Source organism: Nerophis lumbriciformis, linkage group LG01, assembly GCF_033978685.3.
Source record: "Nerophis lumbriciformis linkage group LG01, RoL_Nlum_v2.1, whole genome shotgun sequence".
NCBI classification, from domain to species: Eukaryota; Metazoa; Chordata; class Actinopteri; order Syngnathiformes; family Syngnathidae; genus Nerophis; species Nerophis lumbriciformis.
The window spans coordinates 44,931,511-44,951,927 of record NC_084548.2 but is presented as its reverse complement, the minus strand read 5'-3'; the positions used below and the strand labels follow the sequence as shown (position 1 = coordinate 44,951,927).

Below are 20,417 nucleotides of genomic sequence, written 5' to 3'. Positions count from 1 at the left end.
AATAGCTAAATAGAGCAGTATATATTTATTTTCAAAAACAATTCACCCTTCCAGCTCCTCGGCAACTGTGACGTCACCATCTCCACCAATGGCTGAGGTCGTAAGAATGACGTTGCTATCGCGAGGATATCACGTTAGCTCGGCTTGTTAGCCAGCCGCGGAAAAACCTCATTGGGAGCCTGTAGTTTACAAAATACTTCTTCCTGTAGTACCAATAGGTCTTCTTCCTATAATTTTACATTATCTTCACGTCGACAAGGAAATAAATAAACCCTGGACCTTGCGTTTGGACGGTAAGTTAGCGGTCGGCTAACTAGCCGCGGCTGTTTCCTGGGAGGAGGAAATGGGTTTGTTTTGGGATGTTCAAATGAGTTTAGCGCTAGATGTTGTCCACATGACTTTCGGCGCTGTAGCACATTAGTCCTGTCATTGTCGTACTATGCTGGTGGTAAGCACCATGATATGTGTGTTTGTTTTTATATTAATTCTCCGTTCTACCCCTACTGTTGCTGTAGGTACTTCATGCCACCAAACTGTGTCAGTCGTGGCCACGTCTTTCTGCCTCGGCTAAAATATGTTTCTCTAAACAGGCTTCCAATGATGAGTTATGCTGAAAAGCCTGAAGACATCACAAAAGACGAGTGGATGGACAAATTAAACAACGTGCACATTCAGAGGGCAGACATGAATCGTCTCATTATGAACTACCTGGTGACAGGTGAGGCTCCCCTCGGGGCGTGGCCTCGAAACGATGCAAGAGTAAATGACACATGCCTAATTAACATGTATGTGCTTTATGTTTCTAGAGGGGTTTAAAGAGGCAGCAGAGAAGTTTCGGTTGGAGTCTGGAATCGAGCCGAGTGTGGACCTGGACTCTCTAGATGAAAGGATAAAGATCCGAGAGATGATTTTGAAGGGACAGATCCAGGAAGCTATAGCACTCATCAACAGCCTACACCCGGAGCTGCTTGACACCAACCGATACTTGTATTTTCATCTGCAGGTACAGCTGTAAATAAATAAATGATAAATGGGTTGTACTTGTATAGCGCTTTTCTACCTTCAAGGTACTCAAAGCGCTTTGACACTACTTCCACATTTACCCATTCACACACACATTCACACACTGATGGCGGGAGCTGCCATGCAAGGCGCTAACTAGCAGCCATCAGGAGCAAGGGTGAAGTGTCTTGCTCAGGACACAACGGACATGACGAGGTTGGTACTAGGTGGGGATTGAACAAGGGACCCTCGGGTTGCGCACGGCCACTCTTCCACTGCGCCACGCCGTCCCAATGACATAGGTTTGTTTGTATTGTGGTTCCTGGAACACTGGACAAACAGTATGGAAAAATGGAGGATGTCCTTCAGACCACCACTTCATAATTGGAATAATATTGACTTATGAGGACGCGCACATTAACGACTTCATTCTTGTGACTGTACAACTTTCTTGTAAAAATATAACTACATTCTCATTACATATCAGCCTTATGTTTTTAATGATATAGCTTTAATCAACAAAGCAAAATATTCATTCAGTGCCTTATTTCTCTGGTACAGCAGCAACATTTGATTGAGCTCATCAGGCTAAGGGAGACGGAGTCAGCGTTGGAGTTTGCTCAGACACAGCTGGCCGAGCAGGGGGAGGAGAGTCGTGAGTGTCTCACAGAGATGGAGAGAACGCTCGCCCTTTTGGCCTTTGATAACCCGGAAGAGTCGCCCTTTGGAGACCTGCTCAACATGATGCAGCGGCAAAAGGTAGTCTAAAAATATGAAAATGATGTGCTGTTGATTGCACTTAGTCATTTTCACAGTGGATATTTATTTAACATAATAATGTCTTCTTCTTATTGGAAATTTCTTGTAAGATTCTCCAGGAATTCGTAATGTTTCGATCGTGCCAATTCTTGCAAATTGAACCAATTCATGCAAAATATGCGCATCCCTGCAACCTTGTCCAAAGCTAGAAACTTCCCTGTACATGCTGGTTAATCATTATTTTCGCCAATGACATTTGTTCTGCTTCCAGAGTTGCGCTCAAAGTTAAAGTCAACTGTCTAATGAAAACGTATGTTTGTTTCTTGTGTAGGCAGACCAGGAACAGCAACATCAAAATTCAATCAATCAAACTTTATTTATAAATCCAGGATTTCCCCTTTAATGTATTTGATTGTGGGGGTGCGCCACAGCAAAATATTATCCGCCGATTGATTGATTGATTGATTGAAACTTTTATTAGTAGATTGCGGTCAAACTTTTACAAATTATAGTTTTTTACGTGGTTCAAGTTTACCGGCCCAATTTCAACAATTATTGCCTTCATGCACACGTTTTCCCCTCCGTGCTTCACTCCTAGACACATAACAACACTTCCTCAATCTCCGCCAACACGGTGTGTTCAAGATCATCGAAAAAAGTAACGTCATAACACACTAACATACACTTTAACAACGGCAGGTAGTTACAGTGTGAATGGATATATATAGTTTATTTACGCACTATTGACTAGTAATGCACCGAAAAAATATGTACTTTAAACATCGGAAAAGTGCTGCCAAAACCCGATGTTGTGATGATGTAAGCAATACGTACAGGGTTGTCTGGATCGGAAGCAGCATGTCCGCGCTGTGGACATACTTTAATGTATTCAAGATATATACCCACGGACAGACAAAATTTAAGATGACTGTGGTGCCCTTTAAGGAGAGGAAGGCTGTGTGACGTCAGGCTTTATGCAGCTCTCTTTTCGTTGCGGACATGAAGCGACAGAAGTAAAGAGTGTACAGTCAACACTAACACCAGACATGGATGCTAGATTTGTTGCTAGTTGTTTTTAATAAATAAATAACGACTAAAAGGATTGGAGAAATCTCTAGAAAAAAATTCTCAACAAAGTACATTTTACAATAAAAAGCAATAGTTTAAAAATAGAGCAAACCGATATTATGTAAGAAAAATATATGTTCATACTATAATTAACAATAACATATTTGTTGCAAATGTATATATACATTGTTTTTGCCTTTTTCAAGAAAATATACTGTATGCATCATAGCAAATAATGTCTGAATGACCATGCGCCTACAGCCACGGGTATCTTGTCAATCCAGGGGAAACCCTGATATAGCCCTTAATCACATGTTTTCTCAAAGGGCTTAGGAACTGGTACATCAACTTACGAGCACATTGCGTTCCACGACCAAGCTTGTGATTCAAAACACTTCTTCTTAAAGCAATCTTTCCCATTGAAATGAATTGAAGTTAATTTAATCCGTGCTTGGCCCTCCCCAAACACCATAGTTTTAACATCTAACATGCCTTTTAAAAAGGAAAACAAACTTGTATACAATTAATACTGTTTGAAAACATTACATTACAATAGAATGTACTACAAATGACCACATTAGTTTTATAAATTAAAAATGAATTTGTGGCTACTAATTTTGACCATCGCAATTTACACAAAATCTTTCAAAAATACCTTATCTGAATTCATTTAATGTTGAAAAGCATTTCAAATGGAGCAATATCATTGAAGAATAATTTACTACTGTGTATAGAATGTTATGAATATTGCAAACATTTGGCAGTATGTTTTAGAGAAGTGTTTTGACCTGAACTATAGGAAATGTGCGTGTCAAGCGTGTAAAGGCCTGTCTTGCTTGATGCACAGGTGTGGAGTGAGGTGAACCAAGCTGTGCTGGACCATGAAAACAGGGAGTCCACTCCCAAACTAGCTAAACTCCTCAAGTTACTGCTGTGGGCACAAAACGAGCTGGACCAGAAGAAGGTGAAATATCCTAAAATGACTGATCTGAGTACGGGAACCATCGAGGACCCCAAGTGAACAAACAAACAAGGAAGGCCTCTTAGGTTATAATCAGAATGTGTGACAACCATAGCGATGTTGCACCTGGTTAGTGGGTTAAACCGGGATTCTTTATTTATTTTGGTTAAACTTAGTCATGACTGTTGCACGTAACCATCATCATGTATGTTGCCATGGAGATATGTTTTGTGAACAGTTAATTCATACTGTATGTTCATGCAACTAGTGTTATTATTTTAACAGTATTCCCTTTATTATTTTATGTGTAGCAATACAGTTACTGATTATTTTTTATTCCTGTTGAATACAAACATGGAATATCACTCCTCTTCCCCCCAAAAAAATCTATACCTTCTATCACTGTTTGGTCTACATTGTAACATTTGTGCTACCGTTTTTGTGCAATCCAGTCACAACTACATTCAGCCATGATAACTAAAACTGGCTTAAATCGCTATCTCGAACGACAGCTTATTCTTAATAAATAAATGCTATGTTTTATTTCATTTGTTGTGAAGGAGAGATTAGTTTTTCATTTATTGCACAGACTGTAAATCATTGCATTTTCAAAGTAACATTTAAATACCCCTCCTGGATTTAGGGGAGTTGTTGGTCAGCAAATACACATTTTGTATATTTTTGTTCCTTGAAAGCCTTGAGTGTGTATTATTTATTGTGACAGTTGTGCCCACATGACATTAGCTTGCTTGAAAGCGAGTTGATTGTACAAGAGTGATACTGTGATGAGAGTACAACTGTGAAAGTTTAAATGGGTGAACTTCTTTCTTAAAGTCAATACATATTTAGATTGCCCTTTTGTGTAACTTTACAATTCAACAATATATAAATTACTCAAAACCGAATATATCTAATCGGTAAAAATAAAATGCTTTAACTTTTTTTTTTATGTGATCAAAATGAGTTGCAAAGGAATCTTTTAATCTAGCGTTGTCTGACTTTTGGTCCAACAGTTGTTTCACTTTGACCGCATGCAAGTGTCTAATTTACCGCAGGAAGGGCACTTTACTTCTAGAATCAAATCAACCTTGCTGCTAGTTGCCCATCTTTAAGTTCTTTAAAGGTTGTGTTGTCTTTCTATTGACTTGCGCTGGCATATTGAGACATGGAGTGCTCACGTCCCTTTTATTATTCAACATTTATAAGATCGATTTGCAAATATTAAAATAAACACAACTTTTGTGAAACATTTTTTTCTGTCTTGGGCTCTTTTTTCCCCTCAAGTTTAGGTTTAAACAAATTACAACAAAAAATGAAAAAAACATTGGTTCATTTGTACTTTCTTTACAATTTGACCAACAGTAATTTTACCAATTAAATGTTTGAAAATGTTAAATAAATTAAAAATGTCTATAAAATAAATTAACTCTGATTATAATATTACATATTTATTAATTCTAACCCTACCAGCAATCATAAGTTGAATCAGCATTAAACTGTTTATGTTCAAATTGTATTGTTTAGGAATGTTCGGATCAGGGTTTAATGCCGACTATTCCAATACCGATCATCCATGAGTGAGAATGACCGATACCAATGCCAATACCAGTCTCAATTAATTTATGCTCAGTGTTATTCACAGTTTATTAATATCAACTCAATATTTATACGAGTTAACTATTATTTTTATTACATACAATTGGTCAAGCAAAGAAAGTCAATAGTACACTGTAAAGCAGATATATATAACTGGCGGCCCGGCGGTTACACCAGACCGACCCCAGCGTTTATTTCAAAATGTGGGGGAAATTTTTTTTTGCAGTGAATTCCTAAAAACACTCGAGCAAAGCATAAAGTTTATGATTTTTTGTAAGAGGAAAAGGGAGGAAACTATCAAACTGCCAATAGATGGAATTGATATTGAAAGGGTTTCTGAACTTAGATTTTTAGGAGTGATACTGGATGACGGTCTGACATAGAAATCTCATACTGCACATGTACGGAAAAAGATGTGAGGGGCGTGGCCTGCGGACCTGCAGCGAGGCGGGATGTGTCGGGACCGGCTTTGAGATTAGCGACAGGTGAGTGGATGACACAGCTGAGTGTGTTTGTCTGATCACCTGTCGCTCTGTTAAAAGCAGCAGTCGGGAAGAAGAAAGGAAGGTGGAGCACGAGCGAGAGCGAGACAGAGACAGAGACAGACGAACAAAAGACATTTGCTGAAAAGCAGAAGTGAGACTGAAAATAAAACAGTGTTCAACCCTGAAAAGGAGCTGTCATGTCAATGATTGGCAGTGATGGGTTGATGAGGCGTCATGAAGCGTTTCGACACATTGCAAAACTGTATTGATACTGTGTCGATACTGTGTCACTAAATACTGACATCTGCTGGACATTAAAAATCCCTACAGGCAACCTATGGACCGACTCAACTGACACTGATTGTATGCCCTAGTACAGGGGTCACCAACCTTTTTGAAACCAAAAACTACTTCTTGGGTACTGATTAATGCGAAGGGCTACCAGTTTGATACACACTTAAATAAATAAATATATTGTCATTTGTAAGTTACACGTAAGTGTGATTTAAACAAGAATAGCTAAGTAAATACATTTATATATATAAAAAAATGGGTATTTCTGTCTGTCATTCCGTCGTACTTTTTTTTTTTTCCTTTTACGGAAGGTTTTTTGTAGAGAATAAATGATGAAAAAAACACTTAATTGAACGGTTTAAAAGAGGAGAAAACACGAAAAAAATTAAAATAACATTTTGAAACATAGTTTATCTTCAATTTCGACTCTTTAAAATTCAAAATTCAACCGACAAAAAGAAGAGAAAAACTAGCTAATTTGAATCTTTTTGAAATTTTTTTAAAAAGAATTTATGGAACATCATTAGTAATTTTTCCTGATTAAGATACATTTTAGAATTTTGATGACATGTTTTAAATTGGTTAAAATCCAATCTGCACTTTGTTAGAATATATAACAAATTGGACCAAGCTATATTTCTAACAAAGACAAATCATTATTTCTTCTAGATTTTCCAGGACAAAAATTTTAAAAGAAATTCAAAATACTTTGAAATAAGATTTAAATTTGATTCTACAGATTTTCTAGATTTGCCAGAATCATTTTTTTGAATTTTAATCATAGTAAGTTTGAAGAAATATTTCACAAATATTCTTCGTCGAAAAAACAGAAGCTAAAATATTTATTATTCTTTACAATAAAAAAAAAATAAAAAAATTACTTGAACATTGATTTAAATTGTCAGGAAAGAAGAGGAAGAAATTTAAAAGGTAAAAAGGTATATTTGTTTAAAAATCCTAAAATCATTTTTAAGGTTGTATTTTTTCTCTAAAATTGTATTTCTAAAAGAAGCAAAGTAAAAAATAAATGAATTCATTTAAACAAGTGAAGACCCATCCATCCATCCATTTCCTACCGCTTATTCCAAGTGAAGACCAAGTCTTTCAAATATTTTCTTGGATTTTCAAATTCTATTTGAGTTTTGTCTCTTTTAGAATTAAAAATGTCGAGCAAAGCGAGACCAGCTTGCTAGTAAATAAATACAATTTAAAAAATAGAGGCAGCTCACTGGTAAGTGCTGCTCTTTGAGCTATTTTTAGAACAGGCAAGCGGGCAACTCATCTGGTCCTTACGGGCTACCTGGTGCCCGCGGGCACCGCGTTGGTGACCCCTGCCCTAGTATATACAATAATATAAACCAAGTCATTGTATTTCATTTAGGATTATTTCATATCTTTATTTAAATAAAAATATATTTTTGTCTTTTTTAGATACAGTCAATAAATAATGTGAACATGTATCATAACATGGAATTCTAAGAGAACGTGTTGTGGATGATTGTGGACTGGGAATTTTTTTTAATTATTTTTTTACACATTTTATAAAAAAAAAAAAAAAAGTTTTTCCGACGTATTACATTTTAGACGATTTCTCTTCTTAGTTATTATTTCTCCGGCTGTAGAAAAGACACGCTCACAGGGCACAGAGGAGGCGTTTGCGACACAGTTCGCGTATCGGTCACGTGACCAAAACAGCTCATGATCGGTCACGTGACTTTCTAAAAGCGGTACGCTCTATGAGCTCGACGCATGCGCCGATGCATCGGTGTTGCCGGACCCATCACTAATGATTGGGGTCCAGAAGAACCCGGAAGTAAGGGACTTCCACAATTTGGCGCCCAACTCGGCTGGACCACCGGAGGCCAGGGAAGACGACACCCTGACGGCTCTCGCGGGCGCGCTCTCTGAGCTGGCAGCGACCACCCGCCAACAGTGTCAGGTCCTGCGGGCGTTAGCGGACCAGGGGGGCCACTGCTAATGCCGACGGCCGTCACCATCCTCCGCATGGGGGGAAAAGAGGATCCCCATGCCTTTTTGGACATTTTTGTAGCCACGGCGAGAGCATGCGCGTGGCCGGAAGAAGAGTGGGGGGTGCGGCTCTTGCCGCTCCTGACGGGGGAGGCGCAGCGTGCGGCGCTCAGCCTACCGGCGCCCTCCAGAGTGCGCTTTGAGGACCTGAGGAGGGCGGTGCTGGACCGGACGGGAGGCACCACCGAAGATTACCGACGACGGTTCCGGTCCATGCGTCTGGGGAAGGAGGACCGGCCATTTGCCTTTGGCCAGCGGCTCCAAGAGGCGGCGACGCGCTGGCTTAATTCAGCCGGGAGAGGGAGATGGCCGACTGCTCGACCAGATCTTACTGGAACAGTTTGTAGAGGCGATCCCGACGCGGACGGCGAACTGGATCCGGTACCACCAGCCCCAGGACCTCGCAGCAGCGGTGACCCTCGCCGAGAACCACCAGCTAGCTGTCCACCGCGAGGAGCAACCGACACCAGCGGCGCACGAACCGAGCGTGCAACAGGAGAAGGAGAGAGAACGACACATTCCCCACTTTTACCCACGTGACCCTCCCTCTGCTCTGTCTCCGCAGGTCCCGGCTGCTGCTTCCAGAACATCTCCCGCGCAGACGGCCCCTCAAACGCTTGGGCAGGTGTGCTGGAGGCGTGGGCGGCCCGGTCGCGCGCGTCACGGACCTCCGCAGGTGGAGGTGGGGCACGTGACCCGGGTGGCCGCTCCTTCAGTGCCCGGGTGAGACGTACGGTATGAAGGTAACGATACAAGGGAGTACATACCAGGCGATGGTGGATTCGGGCTGCGGGCAGACCATGATCCACCAGAACCTGGTTCGACCCGGGGCTTTGAAGCAGGCAACACGGCTAAAAATCAGGTGTGTTCATGGGGATGTGCACGAGTACCCTATGGTGCCAGTAGAAATTTGGTGTGAGGGCCAAAAGCATAGGGTCGAGGTAGCTGTAAGTACGCACCTCTCGCACCCCGTAATCTTGGGCACAAATTGGCCGGGGTTTAACCATTTACTGACACAATGTGTGGGGGTGCGTTCACGGACCGTAGGAAAGGGGAGCATCCGCGCGGTTCTCAGTGGTGACGCGGGTTCGTCCGATACTGCCGAGCGGGAACCGGTGGGGGCTTCGCGGGAAGCCCCCCCGGCCCCCCACTGGCACCCTATGGAGGATTTTCCGCTCGCGCAGTCTCGCGACGAAACTTTGCGCGCGGCCTGGGACCAGGTGGATTACATCGACGGTCAGCTGGTGCGACCGGGAGCAGCGCGGGTGTTCCCTCACTTCTCGATTATTAGAGATAGACTATACCGAGTGAGCCGTGACACTCAGACCGGAGAGGAATCCACCCAATTGTTGGTGCCAAAACGCCGCAGGGAAATGGTTTTCCAGGCGGCGCATTACAATCCCATGGCTGGCCACATGGGGTATAATAAAACACTAAATCGGGTCATGGTCCGATTCTATTGGCCGGGCATCCGGGCAGACGTGCGCCGCTGGTGCGCTGCCTGCCCGGACTGTCAGCTGGTGAACCCGGCGGCCACCCCAAAGGCGCCTTTGCGCCCATTGCCGCTCATGGAGGTCCCCTTCGAAAGAATGGGTATGGACCTCATCGGACCATTCCACCCGAGCACACGGGGATATCGCTTTGTGTTAGTCCTAGTGGATTACGCAACACGCTATCCCGAAGCAGTGCCCCTGCGCTCCATCTCTGCAAAGAGTGTAGCGCAGGCCCTGTTTCAGGTCATCTCCCGAGTTGGAATCCCGAAAGAGATTCTGACTGACCAGGGCACGTCCTTTGTCACGCACGATAAAGGAACTGTACGGATTATTGGGAATTAAAGCAATCCGCACCAGCGTATACCATCCACAAACAGATGGGCTGGTGGAAAGATTGAATAAAACGCTGAAAACCATGATCCGTAAGTTTACACATAAGGACAAACCAAATTGGGATAAATGGCTGGATCCCCTACTGTTTGCGATGCGGGAGGTACCTCAGGCCTCCACAGGCTTTGCGCCTTTTGAGTTATTATACGGCAGGAAGCCGCGCGGAGTGTTGGACGTAATTAAGGAAAGCTGGGAGCAGGGGCCAAGCTCCAGTAAAAACGAAATTCAATACGTCATGGACATGCGAGCAAAACTCCACACGGTGGGGCACTTGTCACGCGAGAATTTGCTCCGTGCCCAGGAACGTCAGCAGCGCACGTATAACAGGGGGACTCAGCTAAGAAAATTTTCACCGGGAGAAAAAGTGCTTATATTACTCCCCACATCCAGCTCGAAATTACTTGCGCGCTGGCAAGGACCCTTCGAGGTCACACGGCAAGTGGGTGATGTGGACTACGAGGTCCGGCGCTCGGACCGGGGCGGAGCCACCCAAATTTATCATATTAACCTCCTGAAAGCATGGAAGGAGGCGGAGCCTGTTTCCATGGTAACGGTGGTTAAGGAGGAGGGGGAGTTCGGGCCGGGGGTCCCGCGCGCTACTCGTTTCTTCACGACACTGGATTTAACCAAGGGCTACTGGCAGATTCCCTTGTCACCAGAGTCCAGGGAAAAAACGGCGTTTTCCACTCCGGAAGGTTTGTACCAATTTGTGACACTTCCGTTTGGCTTGTTCGGTGCGCCCGCCACGTTCCAGCGCCTCATGGACCGGGTGCTGCGACCCCACGCTGCATACGCTGCGGCCTACCTGGATGATGTCATCATCCAGAGTAGCGGCTGAGATGAACACATGCAGCGGGTGGGGGCAGTGCTCGAGTCCCTGAGACAGGCAGGGCTCACCGCCAACCCAAAGTGTGCAGTTGGCCGGAGGGAAGTACAGTATCTGGGGTACCACTTGGGAGGAGGGCAGGTGCGGCCGCAGGTAGATAAAACAGCAGCAATTGCGACCTGCCCAAACCCCAAGACAAAAAAAGAGGTGAGGCAGTTTTTGGGTCTGGCGGGTTACTACCGGAGGTTTATCCCCCGGTTTGCGGACCTTACCAGCCCAATAACTGACCTCACCCGAAAGGGTGCTCCAGATCTGGTCCAGTGGACGGAGCAGTGCCAGCAGGCATTTGAGAAGGTTAAGAAGGCCCTCTGCGAGGAGCCAGTCCTGCACATGCCTGATTTTTCTCTCCCGTTTTGTCTGCAGGCTGACGCGTCGGGCAGAGGACTGGGAGCGGTTTTGTCCCAGCAGGTGGAGGGCGTCGACCGACCCATTCTCTACATCAGCCGGAAGCTGTCCGAAAGGGAGGCAAGGTACAGCACAATGGAGAGGGAGTGCCTCGCCATCAGGTGGGCGGTCGGGGTCCTCCGATACTACCTCCTGGGGCGCTCATTCAGCCTCTGCTCGGACCACAAGCCCCTCCAGTGGCTCCACCGCATGAAAGATGCCAACGTGCGGATCACCCGTTGGTATCTAGCTTTGCAACCCTACAACTTCAGAGTGATCCACAGACCGGGGGCACAGATGGCTGTGGCCGACTTCCTTTCCCGCTCCCTCATTGGGGGGGGGGGGGGGGTATGTGAGGGGCGTGGCCTGCGGACCTGCAGCGAGGCGGGATGTGTCGGGACTGGCTTTGAGATTAGCGACAGGTGAGTGGATGACACAGCTGAGTGTGTTTGTCTGATCACCTGTCGCTCTGTTAAAAGCAGCAGTCGGGAAGAAGAAAGGAAGGTGGAGCACGAGCGAGAGCGAGAGCGAGACAGAGACAGACGAACAAAAGACATTTGCTGAAAAGCAGAAGTGAGACTGAAAATAAAACAGTGTTCAACCCTGAAAAGGAGCTGTCATGTCAATGATTGGGGTCCAGAAGAACCCGGAAGTAAGGGACTTCCACAAAGATGTCTAAGAGTATTTTTATATTAAATAAGGTAAAATATGTGTTAAATTACAAGGCAATGCGTACATTGTATTGTGCACTTATATTGCCATATATCAGCTACTGTGTGGAAGTGTGGGGGAACACATATGAGAGTAACATAAATGCATTGTATCAACTACAGAAAAGAGCTATAAGGATTATTCATAAAGCAGATTATCTAGAACACACTAACATATTATTTATTAATTCTGGTTTATTGAAACTACAGGAGCTAGTAAAGTTACAGACATTATGTGTTATGTTTAGGGCTGAAACGACGCGTCGACGTCATCGGTTACGTAATTACGTCGACGCCGTTTTTGTGCTTCGACGCGTCGCATATTTACGTCACACTACCGTCATGGCGGAGCGCAAAGCAGACGATGTGAGCGGTGCGAGCGAGGGGAAAAAAGCACGCCAAAAGTCATCAAAAGTGTGGGAGTATTTCAATAAACGGCCTAAGAAGAAACGCTACTTTTACTCCGCTACTTTTATCTACATTCAGCTCGCTACTCGCTACTAATTTTTATCGATCTGTTAATGCACGCTTTGTTTGCTTTGGTCTGTCAGACAGACCTTCAAAGTGCCTGCCTTACTGGTGACGTTTCACTCCGTTCCACCAATCAGATGCAGTCACTGGTGACGTTGGACCAATCAAACAGAGCCAGGCGGTCACATGACCTGACTTAAACAAGTTGAAAAACGTATTCGGGTGTTACCATTTAGTGGTCAATTGTACGGAATATGTACTGTATTGTGCAATCTACTAATAAAAGTTTCAATCAATCAATCAAAAGTGTGAAGGAAAAAAGACTACTTTTTATTTCAACCGTGCATCCCGTCAAAAGCCTAAAGACTGACTGCACAGTTCCTGTCTTCACAATAAAAGTGCCGCTCCATCGCGCCGCGCTTTCAAAATAAGAGTCTCCGAAAGCCAGCGCAAACAAGCTAGCAAGCTACGGAGTTTGACGCCAATGTATTTCTTGTAAAGTGTATAAAAACGAATATGGAAGCTGGACAAATAAGATACCAAAAACCAACCACTTTCATGTGGTATTAGACAGAGAGGAGGAACTTTTTTTCTCCTCCATTTGAAAACGTGGACGTTATAAGCAATACTGTCTGTTTACAATCAATGCAAGTCATCAGAATCAGGTAATACACCAACTTATATTCTTGTCTTCATGAAAGAAAGGAATCTATATGTGTTAAACATGCATGTATATTCATTAAAACACCTTTAACATGTAAACAAAAACGGCAAAATAAATAAATATAAATTATATACTGTATATATCAATGTATGTATATATATGTGTATATATATATATATGTGTGTGTGTATATATATATATATATATATATATATGTATATATATATATATATGTGTGTGTGTGTGTGTGTGTGTGTGTATATATATATATATATATATATATATATATATATATATATATATATATATATATATATATATGTGTGTGTATGTTACTCATCAGTTACTCAGTACTTGAGTAGTTTTTTCACAATATACTTTTTACTTTTACTCAAGTAAATATTTGGGTGACTACTCCTTACTTTTACTTGAGTAATAAATCTCTAAAGTAACAGTACTCTTACTTGAGTACAATTTCTGGCTACTCTACCCACCTCTGCTAATAATGTTGTTGTATGCACAACGGCTATAAACGAACATTTGAAAAGAAAACACCCGACAGCGTTCTTGCCATCACCATCAACTAGTCAATCGTCCGCGTGAGTATACGTTGTCATCATTACACAAAAACATGAATGTGTCATTTGTATCTGCGTTGTAAATTCATAAACTAAAACACTGTTTCGCTCTGAGAGGCGCGTTTGGCGTGCCTGTTCAGTGTTTACAAAGATGCGCTCCTCTTTAACGCTAACGTTAATTAGTTGTGCAAATACCTTTTACAACATTAACAGTTACATATACTATGTACAAACCAACAATTAACTTTCACTTTAATCATACTATCATTGTTGTGTTATTAAGCAAAATAAGCAATACTTTTACTTTTGTTGAAATGTTTACACTGTTACAGAATATTTCGTTTTGCACTTTTTTGTATTGGATGTTTATCTTTATTTTTGCACATTTTAGCAAATAAGCAATACTTTTACTTTTGAAATGCTTATACTATTGCAGAATATTAAGATTGCACTGGATGTTTACTTTTATATTTGCACATTAAAAAGCAAATAAACTACTTTTAATTTTGTTAAATGTTAAAAGTTTTAAATGTTTACATTGTTACAGAATATTTTGTCATGTTGTTGTCAATGTTGACTGAGTGGCCATACTTTTTTTTTTTGTAAATAAAAGCCATGCCTTTTGAAAAAACTGGCCTACATTTATTTTTTCATCTTCATTTTAAATAAAAAAATAATCGGTAAAAGGAAAAATAATCTATAGATTAATCGAAAAAATAATCTATAGATTAACCGATTAATCGGAAAAAATAATCTATAGATTAATCGATAGAAAAATAATCGTTAGCTGCAGCCTTAGTTATGTTTAAGGCTAAAAGTAAAACATTACCAGCAAATTTACAAAAAATGTTTGTCATCACAAGAGCATAGAAGAAAAGGCCATGTCAAACATCAGTATTCAAGGACAACTTTAAAACAAATGTTTATATCAGTGGTGGGGGTTAGACTCTGGAATTCTCTTTACATTGAGATAAAAGATTGTAGAAATATATTCCAATTGAAAAAAATATATAAAGACAGAACAATAAGATCATATGGACAGCCGTCAGTGTCTACATTTTGCTTTATATTTATTATTTTACTCTTTTTTTTTTGTCTGGTTTTGTATTTGTTTTATATCGTCCCGTGAGGTGTATATTACTTTTTATGAAGTTTTGCACTTGTTTTTTTTGTGTGTTTTTTGTTTGTTTTCATTATATTGGGATGTATTTGTTTGGTTTGTATGCTTGTGAATCTGGGCTATCCATTAAGTAAGACTACTTATTATGTTGAAGGGGGCAGGAAATATAAGATTGTCTTCATCCTGTTCCTTCTCAAGCATGGGTGTGTAAATATGTGATTAGTTGCTAAAGTTTAATTGTCTACTGATCAAAAATGCACATCAATGAAGGAGATAAATGAAAAATGAAATGAAATGTATAGAGGAACTTGGAACAGTGTAAGAACATTGGCAGATCCTTGCATTGACAATTTAACCAGCTAAAGACCAGCGTCCCTTGCATTTTACACAACAGGACTTTTTTGTTCTGAAATGTGTAACTCAGATTAAAAAAAAAATACAGGTAGTTAAAAAACGAAGGGTCACTACAGAAGGTGCTGGTTCTCATAATAGTGAAGGCGAGGGGTGCGCCCCCAACCCCCCCGGTCTTTTGATTTGTGAAACTGTGGGCCCCTAGAACAATTTAGTTGAATAGCCCTGCTGTAGTGTTATACAGTGCCCCTTGGTGGTGATTTAAGTTAGTCATTTCAGTTCGAAAGGCCTCCATTTTCTATTGGCTGTCATCGTCACCTGATAAAGGTCAAAGGTCAGATCAGTCTCTTGTTTTTCCATGGTGTATGAGACAATGTGGTCTACAAACATCTCCCTTCGGAGCTTTTGCATCCATCATTGTTGAGCCTTGTACAAGCTTTGTTTGTAACTGTAACCAATATATTACACGTGTGCAGTTCATTGATTGTGTATATTTCTTAGGACAGCTAGTGCTAAAAGTTAATATTCTACCGAGTCTGTATGCAACATACAGTAACCGCTTATTCTGCTTTGTATTTTGACTTAATGTAAACATTAATCACACATTTTATACATATACGTTTTTTGATATCCCTTTCAGTTTCACAATATTAAAAGTCTATTCACTTTTCAACACCATGGACCAATGTTTAGCTGTCTGTCATTTTGTGCAGCCACATACTCAGAGGACAGCATATAAAGAATAACTAAACAAAATTAAAAACTACTTTCTTCTACTCATTTAAATCATTTGGTATTTTCCCTCAAAGTCATCCTGTGTCCAGCGAATATCCACACCCACAATTCACGGATTACCCTCCTTTTACGTGTCGTTTGTTGTTATGTCATCCTCTCTCTAACTATTATTAATCTATTTGTTAATTTCCTGTTAATAGCTGCTTACTTTCCGCTGTAATGCTGTTCCAGCTAAGTTTACTAGTAAGCACTTATATCTTGGTGTTATTTAAAACTAGCGTAGCTGAAAGAAACGGCAATGGTGATCACATATTTTTTTATTAAAATCGTCCGATTCTGAACGAAGGAATTCCAATCGATCAACACATCCCTATTACTTTTTATACCAGGGGTCCCCAATCATTTTTGCAACAGGGACCGATTTAATGTAGGCATTATTTTCACGGACCGGCCTTCCACGTGTGGAAGATAAATACAGTGGAACCTCAATTTACGAACCTAATCGGTTCTTGAACAGGGCTCAAAAAATCGAAAACTTTATATAGTGAAACACATTTCTCCATAATAAACAATGTAAATATGAATAGTGGGTTCCAGCCTCGATAAAAGTCCATATTTTAGTGAAGGTTGGTACACTTTGAACACAACAAAAAGTGCTATACAGTATTGTGTATCAAACAAACATAACAAGGGGTTGATGGATTAACTTTCTAATTACTAACAACCCAAAACAACACACTGAACTGTGCTGTATGCGATGCTCTGCCAACATGCGCACACATACAGAAGCCACTGGTGTACTCACAAATGATCAGAAACGAGAGTACTGTACCTCTTTTCGTTGCTTTAAAATAGGTCTGCTTTGGCAAATGTTTTTCCTGAAAAGTCCGATCTCATCACAACTAATTCAAAACCTGCTTCGATGATACTTTCATATTTGTGAGCGCCATTAATCTGCTCCTCGCAAATAGTCTTTTTTTTTTTTTTTAACTCAACAACGATTCCCTCCTTTTCCACGCTGGACTGTTGTTTTTTTGGGACTCATTTGAGTTAGCAAAATGCACAAAACTTGTCAAAAGGCGGAAAACACACAAAAGGCGCACGCACACTGAAGCGCTAAGAAGTAAGTGACGAGAAGTGTCCTGTGCAGCTAGTGACGTGGAGGGCTCCGCCTACTACAACAAATGTTCCTCCTAATTCTGAGCAAACGTACAAACTCTCTGAGCATTCCTTGGACCACATGTGAGCAGAGGTGGGTAGAGTAGCCAGAAATTGTACTCAAGTAAGAGTACTGTTACTTTAGAGATTTATTACTCAAGTAAAAGTAATGAGTAGTCACCCAAATATTTACTTGAGTAAAAGTAAAAAGTATGTTGTGAAAAAACTACTCAAGTACTGAGTAACTGATGAGTAACATACACACACATATCATATATATATATATATATATATATATATATATATATATATATATACATATATACACATACATTGATATATACAGTATATCATTTATATTTATTTATTTTGCCGTTTTTGTTTACATGTTAAAGGTGTTTTAATGAATATACATGCATGTTTAACACATATAGATTCCTTTCTTTCATGTTGACAAGAATATAAGTTGGTGTATTACCTGATTCTGATGACTTGCATTGATTGTAATCAGACAGCAGTGCTTAACGTCCACGTTTTCAAATGCAGGAGAAAAAAAGTTCCTCCTTTCTGTCTAATACCACATGAAAGTGTTTGGTTTTTGGTATCTTATTTGTCCAGCTTCCATATTCGTTTTCACACACTTTACAAGAAATACATTGGCGGCAAATTCCGTAGCTTGCTAGCTTGTTTGCGCTGGCTTTCGGAGACTCTTATTTTGAAAGCGCAGGCGCGATGGAGCGGCACTTTTATTGTGAAGACAGGAACTGTGCAGTCAGTCATTAGGCTTGTGACAGGATGTACGTTTGAAATAAAAAAGTGTCTTTTTTCCTTCACACTTTTGATTGATTGATTGAAACTTGTATTAGTAGATTGCACAGTACAGTACATATTCCGTACAATTGACCACTAAATGGTAACACCCCAATAAGTTTTTCAACTTGTTTAAGTCAGGTCATGTGACCGCCTGGCTCTGTTTGATTGGTCCAACGTCACCAGTGACTGCATCTGATGGGTGGAACGGAGTCAAACGTCACTAGTGACTGCATTTTATTGGTGGAACGGAGTGAAACGTCACCAGTAACGCAGGCACTTTGAAGGTCTGTCTGACAGACCAAAACAAACAAAGCGTGCATTAACAGATCGATAAAAATTAGTAGCGAGTAGCGAGCTGAATGTAGATAAAAGTAGCGGAGTAAAAGTAGCGTTTCTTCTCTATAAATATACTCAAGTAAAAGTAAAAGTAAGTTGCATTAAAACTACTCTTAGAAGTACAATTTATCCCAAAAGTTACTCAAGTAGATGTAACGGAGTAAATGTAGCGCGTTCCTACCCACCTCTGCATGTGAGCAACATCACACTTGCACACTGTGGCCGCACCAGCACCACACCTGTCCCGAAGCTGACATAAGTTAAATGTTTTAGTATAATAATCAAACAACAGCAATCATTTCCATTTTATACTATATATAATATAAGTGACATGGCCTACTGACAAAGAAAATAAAGCTGTATGTTGAATGTCTCTTGGAGTCCTGCTTTGGAAGAATTTGAGACACGTACCCCTTTCCGAGATCACATTTTGTACAATGAGATGTGTGATGTAGCACAAGCTTGGGTTACACTGTACCACATTGTGTTTGTAAACTATATCATTACAGAGTTTTTATTAGCATTTATGTAATCTCGTGACCACATTTCATGAAAAATACTCAAAATTAACATTCCTGGTACAAACACTATTGCACACATCTGATTGTGGAATGTGTGTGTACTAGTGCACGTTCATGTGGCCAAATTAGGGGCGTGGTTGGGGGCGTGGTTAAGAGGGGAGGAGTATATATTTACAGCTAGAATTCACCAAGTCAAGTATTTCTTATATATATATATATACACATATATATACATATATATATGTATATATATATATATATATATATATATATATATATATATATATATATAAGAAATACTTGACTTTCAGTGAATTCTAGCTATATATATATTTATTTTATTATATATATATATATATATATATATATATATATATATATATATATATATATATATATATATATATATATATATATATATATATATATATAAAAATAAAATAAATACTTGAATTTCAGTGTTCATTTATTTACACATATACACACATATAACACTCATCTACTCATTGTTGAGTTAAGGGTTGAATTGTCCATCCTTGTTCTATTCTCTGTCACTATTTTTCTAACCATGCTGAACACCCTCTCTGATAATGCATTGCTGTGTGGCACGCACAAAAGTGCTTTCATCAAATGCACTAGAGTCTGGAATCTTCCATCTCTCCCTAGCATGGCCCAAAACCGGTCAATCTTTGCTTCCTGAGAAAGATCTTCACTGCCAAGCACTTGGTTGTCCACTACTTCTTCCCGGAGGCTATCCAGGTCCAATCGCAGCTGCGGCTTGGAACTTACAAGCGTATTTCTTCATCTTACTCGTCGTCGGCGTCGCCATGGCTGTATCTTCCTCGTTCTTCTGCTTTGTCTCCTTGTTGTGTGCGCAGTTGTGCACTGCATTGTCTAAAAGCCGTAGATGTTATTGTCACATATGCATGTACAGTAGATGGCAGTATTGTCCTGTTTAAGAGTGTCACAACATTGCTGTTTACGGCAGACAAACTGCTTTACGGTAGACGAAAACATGACTGCTGTTGTTGTGTGTTGTTACCGCGCTGGGAGGATGTTAATGAAATTGCCTAACAATAAACCCACATAAGAAACCAAGAACTCGCCCTCCATCAATCTACAGTTATAACGTGATTGGGCAGGCACGCTGTTTATATTGTGGGAAAGCGGACGTGAAAACAGGCTGTCCTCACTCAGGTCCGCATGGAGCTGGAGGGGGCGTGGCCTCCAGCTCCGCCTGAATTTCGGGAGATTTTCAGGAGAAAATTTGTCCCGGGAGGTTTTGGGAGAGGCGCTGAATTTCGGGAGTCTCCCGGAAAATCCGGGAGGGTTGGCAAGTATGGCGAGCACCCACCTCCAAAACAATGATGCGCCCTGCTTTTTGCCTGCAGGCTTGACACAAAATAAATGACTTAATAAAGTGTTTGTACACAGCGACACAGTTTGCACACAGAGGCATATTTGGCTCGATATAAAGGATCATACATTGATAAGTTCGCAAATAGAGGGGTTCGTAAATCAAGGTTCCACTGTATGTGCAATAATAACAGCAACTTACTAGGCCAATAGAGATGTGTATTTTCTTCCTTCAGCACACTTACTATATGCAATTAT

At 40.8% G+C, this 20,417-nt stretch overlaps 2 protein-coding genes across 3 annotated transcripts; both read left to right on the top strand.

Moving 5' to 3' along the window:
* The first annotated feature begins 71 nt into the window (after window positions 1–71).
* Window positions 72–4,338, top strand: LOC133621530 (glucose-induced degradation protein 8-B homolog). Of its 2 annotated transcripts, none has more exons than XM_061983614.1 (5): window positions 72–293; window positions 591–718; window positions 807–1,003; window positions 1,564–1,761; window positions 3,677–4,338. In XM_061983614.1, the coding sequence occupies exons 2-5, from the start codon at window positions 598–600 to the stop codon at window positions 3,848–3,850; spliced, it is 690 nt and encodes a 229-aa protein (XP_061839598.1). In that variant the 5' UTR covers window positions 72–293; window positions 591–597; the 3' UTR covers window positions 3,851–4,338. The 2 variants fall into 2 exon arrangements, with proteins under 2 accessions (XP_061839598.1, XP_061839607.1); XM_061983623.1 differs by lacking the exon at window positions 72–293 and adding an exon at window positions 309–448.
* A 3,613-nt stretch (window positions 4,339–7,951) lies between these two features.
* On the top strand, window positions 7,952–11,942 carry LOC133612270 (uncharacterized). The gene is made up of 3 exons (XM_061969516.1): window positions 7,952–8,099; window positions 8,349–8,916; window positions 11,326–11,942. The coding sequence occupies exons 1-3, from the start codon at window positions 7,952–7,954 to the stop codon at window positions 11,558–11,560; spliced, it is 951 nt and encodes a 316-aa protein (XP_061825500.1). The 3' UTR covers window positions 11,561–11,942.
* The last annotated feature ends 8,475 nt before the right edge of the window (window positions 11,943–20,417 follow it).